This window comes from Quercus lobata, chromosome 3, assembly GCF_001633185.2.
Source record: "Quercus lobata isolate SW786 chromosome 3, ValleyOak3.0 Primary Assembly, whole genome shotgun sequence".
NCBI lineage: Eukaryota > Viridiplantae > Streptophyta > Magnoliopsida > Fagales > Fagaceae > Quercus > Quercus lobata.
Window position 1 is genome coordinate 2731083 of NC_044906.1, and position 9869 is coordinate 2740951.

Here is a 9869-nt window from a genome sequence, read left to right on the forward strand (position 1 = left end):
CCTAGAAATGCTCCATCTGAAATCTAAATGTCATTTTCATCACTTACTTTTAAAATTTTGAAGTATATTAAATTTGCTTTTTATCAAATGACAAGTTGAATACTTTTTTTTTTCCCACAGTGTTTCCTCAAAACTTTCAACCAGAGACTAATTACTGTTTGCGACGGGTGGGCCCATAGCGGGGTAAATCACTGGCCCAAGGAGTTTTTTCAAAGTGCTGTTGCCTGGACTTGAACTAGGGAGCTCTTAGTCAAACTCAAGACAGCTACTTTAAAACCGAGTGCCCAACCACTTAACCAACCCCACTTCATTAAGTTGAATACATTTAATGTTTGCATAACATAGAAAAAAAAAGTTTATAACTTTTTAATTTTCTTATGATAGAATTAAAACTTTATAAATTTAAAGGACAAAAATTGAGGTTGGACAAAATTTTTTCAAAAAAATGAAAAATATATTTCAGCAATTCACACAACTTAAAGAAAATAAATATATTTTTTCTTTGAAAGGAAAAATACATTTTAAACCTTAAGTTTAATCTCAAACAAATTTTTTTTTTTAATTTCAAAATAATAATATAAACTTTGAAATTTTAAGAAAAATAAATTAAACCTCACATATTTAAGTAGAAGTGTAGAATATGCAGAGCGATTTTATTTTTAAAGTTTAACAGTATAAATCAATTTTTAAAAGACACAAAAAAAAAAAAAAAAAAAAAAACTCATTATACTACATTATCTTGTCTTATTAGTTATCATAATGTAACTCGTTAGAAGAGTTTATTGTCAGAAACTTAACCCCCAAATAAAAAAAAACATACCCATTAAACCCTGATTGGCTGCTGAGAAAATTAGCGAAACAATCAATTTTCTCTATTTTTCCCTCCTTTTGTTCTTTTCTCTCTGTTTATTGAATGCATGTAGATATAGTTAGGTTTTCTGTGTTTAATTGTGTTTGTAATGGAGAAAGTCTCGAGCGAATTTGAAGTGGCGGAGATAAAGAAGCAAACTCTGCGGAAAACGCTGGAGCAAATCCACAGTTCTTCGTCTTCGCTACTTTTGTTCTCTCTTCAATGGAAGGATCTGGAAGACCACTTCGATACGACGCGTCGTTTTCTCCAGGAACAGGCGAAAGAGCTCGAGTCCAAAGAGAAGCGGTTCGAAGAGCTTGAACTGAGAGAGAAGCGGCTCGAGGAGTCGTCGAGAGGTTTCGAGGCGAAAGAGGAACGATTTGGAGAGTGTTTGAAGGAGTTTGAGTTGAAAGAGGTGAACTTGGAGGAGAGAGTTAAAGAGGTTGAATTGAGAGAAGAGAGGATTGAGGAGCGTTCTAGAGATTTTGAGGTGAAGGAGAAGCGGTATGGAGAGTGTATTCGAGAGCTCGAAGCGAAAGAGAAGAAGATTGAGGAGTGGTCTAAAGAGTTTGAGTTGAAAGAGAAGAGATTTGAAGAGGTTGAATTGAGAGAGGGGAAGGTTGAGGAGTGTTCGCGAGGTTTAGAGGCGAAAGAGAAGCAGTATGGAGGGTGTATTCGAGAGCTTGAAGCGAAAGAGAAGAGATTGGGAGAATGTTTGAAAGAATTGGAGTTGAAAGAGAAGAAAATTGAGGAGTTGTCTAAAGAGCTTGAATTGAAAGGGGAGAGGATTGAGGAATGTTCCAGAGGTTTAGGGGCGAAAGAAGAGCAGTATGCAGAGCATATTCGAGAGCTTGATGTGAAAGAGAAGCAATTTGAAGCGCGGTTTAAAGAGCTTGAATTGAGAGAGGAAAGCATGGAGTTAAGATGTAAAGATATTGGTTTGAAAGAGAAGTGGTATACTGAGAGTATTCGAGAGCTTGAAGCGAAAGAGAAGAGATCAGAAGAAATCATATCGAATGAGAATAAATTAGGGGAGAGAATTAAAGAGCTCGAGTTGAAAGAGAAGCTATTTGAAAAGCGGAATAAAGAGCTTGAATTGAGAGAGAAAAGATTCGCTGACTCCCTTCATACCCGAGTAAAGACAGAGCCCTTAGAGGATTTTCCAGTTAACAATGTTGTTAACAATTCTTCTACTGCTAGTCTTCGATTTTGTGTAACTATGGATGGAAAGAGCTTGCAAATATTCCTAAATGAGCGTTGGAAAGAGCATGATTCGATGAGACTTGAAGTGGCTACTGCTCTTAGATTGTCATCAGATCCTGCAAAGCTTGTTTTGGATGCTATGGAAGGGTTTTACCCTCCGCGTTTGAAGAAGGGAGACGTGGAGTTTGATGAGAGTATTGTTCAAGGGAGTTGTGTTTTGTTGTTAGAGCAATTGTTGAAACTCTCACCGGATATTAAACCCCAGGTGAAACAAGAAGCAATGAGATTGGCCATTGATTGGAGAACAAAGATGAGGGTGGATGCTGAGCATTCTTTGGAGGTTTTGGGATTTTTGCAACTCTTAGCCTCTTATGGATTGGCCTCTGCTTTTGATGCTGATGAGCTTGTAAGGTATTTAGTGAAAGTTGCCAAGCATGACCAGATGCCTGGATTGTGTCGAGTCCTTTGTCTTCATGAGAAGCTCCCAAGTAAATCTTCTGAAAATTGGGTAGCTATGGACGGAAAGAGCTTGCTAATATTCCTAAATGAGCATTCAAAAGAGCATGATTCGATGAGATATGAAGTGGCTACTGCTCTTCTATTGTCATCAGACCCTGCAAAGCTTGTTTTGGATGCAATGGAATGGTTTTACCCTCCACATTTGAAGAAGGGAGACGTGGAGTTTGATGAGAGTATTGTTCAAGGGAGTTGTGTTCTGTTGTTAGAGCAATTATTGGAACTCTCACCAGATATTAAACCTCAGGTGAAACAGGAAGCTATGAGATTGGCCAGTGATTGGAGGATAAAGATGAGGGTGGATGCTGATCATTCTTTGGAGGTTTTGGGGTTTTTGCAGCTCTTAGCCTCTTACAGATTGGCTTCTTCTTTTGATGCCGATGAGCTTGTAAAGTATTTGGAGAAAGTTGCTGAGGATGACCATATGCGTGATTTGTGTGGTGTCCTTGGTCTTGATGATAAGATTCCAGGTAAATCTTCTGAAAATTGGCTTCATATAGCTTACCCTCATCTTAATTTTTATTTTACTTGAAAGTTTCTCTGAAATGTAATCTGTGTGTATGATTCATTAAAGACAATAGTATAAAAACTTCTTGGAATGAAAAGTGGTACAATGGTGTAACAACCCTCAACGTTTGCCAATGGCACAGTTGCGAGAACTCCCTGGTTAGAGGTGGTAGTCTCTGAATTCACTTCTGTCATTCCTCATTAAATATCCTTTGTTGAAAAATGGGTGGTAAGACTACTTTACAATTGAATCCAAACCATTTGAGGTAATGGTAGTGGAAATGGGCTCTCTTTTTGCATTAAGACTTTTTAAAAGAGGAAGATACTTCATTCAATTTTCTTGGGAAGAATTTGAGCACATTTGGTCATGAAAAGCTTGGAGGAACTTGTAACAATGGACAATCCAATGGAGTTCATTAGAACTTTGGAGAAACTTCCTAGTTTCCTTTAAAAATTCAAAAATGGAAATTCAGTTTTGAGATGTTTTGGCCTCAAAGGCACTTAAAGTAGACTATCTAAAAAGATGTACAAATGTTAGTCATGCATTACCAATATCTATTTTACTAATTGATTGTAGAATGTATTTCATTGAACTAGCCGAGAGTATAGGCAAGCATACAATTTTAAGCCTTGACTTTCCCTGGTGACATGGCCATTCCTGCCCTTTGCCCATTTGTAAGGTTGGATAGAAACTGGCTTCTGCAGGTTCTTCTAGGAGTAGATGTCTCTTAACCATGGTCTTAAAATAATTCAATTCATGCTTAATGTTAGGTATTTGCTTAATTAACCTTAAGTACCCTTTGTATCCCCTTCCCAAAGTTTGATGGAACATGTTACCTATTTTTTCTGGTTTTTGCGTACCAGGATTCATTCAAAACCTTATTGAAGTAAAGCAGCTTCTCAGGGCTATTAGGTTCATTTATGCATTTAAGTTGGCTGACAAGTTTCCACCAATACCCCTCTTGAGACCTTACTTGAAGCATTTAAGGAAATCTGCCAATAGGCTTTGCAGAAAGCAAGACAGACCGCCCGAAGAACAGGTATGTTTTTCCTTCTTTTTCAATGTGAACGCATACTTTGTGTAGGGCTGACAGCCTGAGTGAGATCATTTATATAAACCTGCTAGCAGAATGCGGCCCTAAACAGGATAATAGCTGACATGGAGGATGTCCTTAGATGCATTAAAGACCACGAGCTCGAATCTGAAATTTCATTTCAGAACCTTGAGGAGTTTGTTGCTTTTCTGAGGAAACAAGAAGCAATGAACAAAGCAACTGAGCCAGCCCTTGGCAGTGAGGCTCAACCACCACAGCAGAGTGTGAAAAAACATATTGCTTCTGCCAATCCTGCTGCCCCCATCCCTGCTCCTATGCCTATATCCATTATGACGAATAACCTCACCTTCCCAGCAACCGTTGGCCAAATCACTGCCCCTGTGCCCTTGACTCAAATGCAACAGAGTAGTGGTGGTAAGCGTCCACGAACAGCTGTATTTGCAGATGCTGCACCAAATACTTCCAATGGTTCCCCTTCAGCTGTCCAGTTAATAAAACTGCCTCATCAGGAGCCAGCAAGCTTGTTCAGCAATCAAGGTACCCCATGACTGAATACTACTAATCTGCTAATTATTTGATGCCATTTGGTGGCCATTTAAATTTATTCTGAACTTTTCATTACAATGCTGGCCACTTATCACTGTATATGCTTATGGAGAATCTCAAGAAGCTTAATATTGTAATAATGGGCTACTACTATATTTAGGTGGGTTGATTCACATCTTTCAGTTCCTTTGTTTGACCATCACAGTTTTATTCATCTCTATTATTGGAAACCCTTTTTGGTTTTAATTTAATTGATGGTAGTCTTGGAGATTTTGTTAGCCAACATTCTTCTGAGTACATTCTATGATAGTGCGAGACTATCCAACAGAATTGCATTTTAAAGTCTCCAGATAAGAGAATGATTTTATTTCCTAGGAGAAAACTGATAATAAAAAGAGGTATAATCACAATAACAAGCAACATTTTGCTACTAACTACAAACCTATCAACATCAACCAATGATCAAACAACCTACACATCACTAGTTTTGGGGTAGTTGGTAATTTATTAGATGAATTGCTGATGTTCTTTATCAAAAGAATTGATGACGTAATGTAGGAAAAATAGGAATGAATCCAAATCAGACCTGGCAGAGCTGGGAAGCTTGGATTTTGAGGATTTAGAGTTAGATTTTGGTAGGGGAAGATGAATGGTAGGATTTGGGGATGAAACAAAGGGGAAAACCAAAGATCTGGGTTGCTATTCCAGGGCCCTGAACAGTAACAAGTGGACAGTAATGGAGCTATTTGAGGGTTATTTAGGTCTATTTGATATGCGGCTTAGGGTTTTGAAGTTTTGGATTTAGGATTTGAAAGGTGACAAATCAATAGGTGTTTGCAAGGTTTTAAGTTTCTCGGAATTTAAGAATGGGAAAAGAAACATGTGGCTGAAGGTTGGTTTACTGATAGGATGGAGGGGTGGTGGTATTCTTATCAGTTTCACAGCTTGCCTAGTTTTGTTTTGGTCAACAAGCTTAAGGCACTAAAATTAGATTTGAAGAAGTAGAATGAAACAGATTTTGGAAATGTAATGTGTAGAAAACACACTGCTAACTTGCATCATCCAATGATTAATGAGGATAGATCCCTGATAGACTAAGAAAGATGCAATGCGAACAAGCCATGTGAAACTTGAGAAACTTATGCTGTAGGAGGAAATACGCTGGAGGAAAAAGTCTTGGATGCTTCTGCTAAAGGAAGGGGATAAAAATATGAATTTTTTTCATCTCATCGCAAACAGCCGTAGTTGCTGATGCCTGGGTTTTGTATATTTTTAATTTTACCCGCTTGATGCTGACTTCAAGCAAACCTTTGGTGCTGATTTCTGGATCCTATCTCTCTTTTTATTTTATTTTATTTTTTATTTTATCTTATTCCCAAATAAAAGCCCCCTCCTTGTCAATTTGTCCTGCATCACTTTTGGTATCAGACCAAATTCAAATTCGTCACAACCACTGTTTAAAACCAATAGCCAATACACCCATACCAAATCAACCTCCACAAACTTTACCGTTGAACCACCAGCCTCCAATTGTGGGTCCAGATCCCAAACCATAACAACCACAGAAATCAAACCGCCCATGTTGAGAAAGGAATACAAAAGATGGAAACTGCCATCATTTTCTCTTTTCATTCCTTTGTTTCAAGTTGCTGAAATGTGTGCAAGGTTTTGCTAAGTTCACAGGCTTCTGTATAAATGGCCAAAGACATTGTATGGTGTTGACCCCTTCCTCTCTCTCTGTACTAAGCTTCTTGTTCTTGGTTTCAGTGTGAGAAATGATTGTTAGTTTAAGGTTATTTCAATGTGTTTATTCTATTAACATCAAGTTAAATATTCCTGTTCTATTACCTGGCATAAACTTTTGTGGTTCTAATCATAGTTTGGTCATCTCAAGAATACTTTTATGCCTTACATAGTTTTTTTGTGGGGATAATTTGAACCTTTTAAATTTATTTATTTATTAAATTTGAGTGCTTTGTATGCCTTGCATAGTTACCAGAATGATGCCTAACAAGACCATGTACACCTCTTTTACTTTCTTTTCAATCTTATAATGAAATGAAAGGGATTATCTTTTATGAAGAAAAAATTATATTATATTACTCATTTTAAGGCACACAGCCGACAAGGAAAATTGATATATATATATATATATATATATAATCAAAATTTGAGTAAATGTTTGGATAAAGTAGATATTGAATGTTGCCTGTTCATTCTTCAGTTTTTTTGTATGATTTGATTGATCTCAATAATCAAACCTATGCACTTTCTTTTAATATGCCAATGAGCTCAAGCTTAATTGGCACTTTCTTCCCTTAAAGTGCTAGGTGGAAGGTGAAGTTGTGGGTTCAAGACCTTCTGAGTGTGTGTGTTTAACTTACCCGTCAAACATGCACTTTTTTTTAATACATGGAATACAAAAATTTTGTACTCTTAATCCAATCTAGCATTTCTGTTGAAAATTGAATGGTTTGTGTTTTACATGCATAGCAAGCAGTGTTCATACCCATGTAAAGAGTGGGCAATTGTCAAAGGAAAGTTTGCAATTGTACAGCAGAGTGGCTTCTTCAATGGTGAGATCTAAGCCAGATCCTAAATGCTCATCTGTACAAGAGAATGGACAGAAACTGCTAACACTATTTAAAAGAAATCAAAGGAAAAAAAAGAAATTGAAATTGTTACTTAAAAAGCAAGTGGATTATAAGTCAATACGCAATCAATTTACTGATGCTCTTCAATCGGTATCGGATCCAGAGAAGATTGTTTTGGATGCAATGAAGGTAGTTTTTCGTTCAATCTTAAAGGGAGATGGAGGCTCTGAGTTGGATGTTTCTAGAAACTTCATTTTTTTGTTGAAACAGCTACCACAAGTTTCACTCCAGATTAAGCCTCTGGTGAAAGATGAAGCCATGAAGTATGCACTTATTTGGAAATCAAAGTTGAAAAAGAAGAGAGGTGATCATTTGCTGGTTGTGGCTTTTCTGCTATTTTTAGTAGTCTATGGGTTGAGCTCTTCTTTTTATGCGGATGAGGTTCTTGGTCTTTTGGACACTGATGTTTGGCGTAAACAGGTCCCTGATTTATGTCAGGTCCTTGGCCTGTCAGATATTCTGCCTAGTACGTATTCTCTCTCTCCCACCATAATGATTAGATTCTGTTACTATATTTTGGAAACTCTTTCATTTGTTTAGCTGTCATTCCTCCTTCATACAGTACATGATACCTTGGCATTACTACCTTTGCACAAGGAACTTTCATTGGGATATGTACATAACTGATTTGTATCTTCCGTACGCTTTTCTATTGTAATGCATTTTCTGGTTTGTAATGGTCTTTAGAAATTGTTGGCTCCTATTTCTTCTATATCATTTTTTTTTTGGCTGAATTTGTGATGTGTTTGAATAAAAAATATGGAAGATGGGAATTATATGATTGAGAAATCTAGAAGGGAACTTTATGGAGATAGTATGTAGGAAATGTAATAAGAACCTGAATGGGTGAAAGGTTTTATCTGGAACTGTTGTAAGAACACTTAAAGTAATGCTCAACTGTTATGTAAAATTAATATAAACCACTTGTTTTGCATGAGATGAAATTGCATTTCGTCAAATTCACCAGGGTATGCAAGAAATCTTATGGAGAACCAAAATGGGTTTTCCCATGGTTTTAATGTTTTTTCAAAAGAGTATACTCTCAAGAAGAGGGTTTCCTGTAGTTGTATTATCTCCTCTGTCTGATGTGATATTTAGGAGTTTCACTTGATAATGATTATAACATGTCTAATCCACCTATCCTCATCCCCCCTATTGATGTCATTAAGTTTATTTTTTTATTTTTTAATCCCTTTGCTTCAATTATTGTCATCATTGTTACACTGGTTATGTCTAATTATTATAGTTCTTATTGGTTCAGTTACTTAATACTAATAATTTATATTTTCCATATAATAGATTTTATTCAAAATCTTATCAAAGAAGAGCAGCAGTTGGAAGCTATTAAATATATCTGTGCACTGGAGCTGGTTGACAAGTTCCAGCCATTGCCTCTTTTAAATGATCATTTTATTAATTCTAAAAGAAAAGCAGAGGAACTATGCAGGAAAGGAAATAACTCACTTTCAGTTCAGGTATTTTCTTCACCTTGTTGTTTACGTTTGTATGTGCTTCCCAGTCAAACATCCAATCACCTTTTTATTGTACATATCTGCTCATGATTTGGGTAAAACTTGCTTACAGCTTGAGGGGATAAGCAAAGAATTAGCTTCTTTAAGAGCTTTACTAAGCTACATTGAAATTTACAAGCATGAAGCTCCATACTTGCCCGAAATCCTTGAAAAAATCATTGCGGAACTGGAAAGGCAGCAGACAAAGAAAATGTGTGAGTATGATGACTCCAATGACAAAAATGGACTTCTTACTGGGTCTAAAGCTACATCATTGCAGCAGCATAGTGAGCCGAAATGTGTTGCTCCAACAAACAAGATAACAGCCTCTGCAGCATCTACCATAAATTCGGTCAATACTCCTGAGTCTGAGCCTCAAGAACAGGGTGATAATAAGCGTCAGAAAACCGAAGTTCCAAAAGAGGTTCCACCAATCGATTCTGTTGGTGCCGCTTCTGCATTTCACTCTACGCAACCCCCTAGTTGGCAGCGACCGGTTTTGTTTATGGATCAGCGTTCTCCACACTTGAACACATCAGCTGGACATTATAGTTTGTCAGGCCATCCTCCTGCTAGCTTACATATGAACTCGTACAATAATCCTAATTACCCTGAGGGTGCAATTAGGGAACCTGTTTATTATGATAGGCCACCACCCTTAGGTCGGCCTGGGGTTGCAATCAGGGGACCAGGATTGTACAATTGGCCAATGCCTCATGGTGGCTGTAATTTACCACCCTAAACTTTCAATGGTGGTTAAATTTTACCACCTTAGTAACTTTTTCTGTACTTTTACCTTAACCCTGTTTACAAAACAAAAATGATAAAATTTAAAAGCTTTCTTGAATCACCATTTATGCTTTAGTCAATCAGAGTTTGCGAAAAGAGCAAATTCAAAATTTATATCAATTGCACTGCTGTTTTATAACCTATTACAAGTTTACAACTCAACAGAACTATGCTCTAATGCACAATTATCAACGTAATAGTGTTCTAGAAATTGTCAAGAGTTTTGTCATTTAATGTA

General features: G+C 36.9%; 1 protein-coding gene across 1 annotated transcript; it reads left to right on the top strand.

The window, feature by feature from the left end:
• The first annotated feature begins 771 nt into the window (after positions 1–771).
• LOC115979215 (FRIGIDA-like protein 5) lies at positions 772–9643 on the top strand. The gene is made up of 6 exons (XM_031101197.1): positions 772–3039; positions 3941–4116; positions 4206–4668; positions 7171–7797; positions 8631–8806; positions 8916–9643. Exons 1-6 carry the CDS (start codon positions 960–962, stop codon positions 9582–9584), a joined length of 4191 nt encoding a protein of 1396 aa, XP_030957057.1. The 5' UTR covers positions 772–959; the 3' UTR covers positions 9585–9643.
• The last annotated feature ends 226 nt before the right edge of the window (positions 9644–9869 follow it).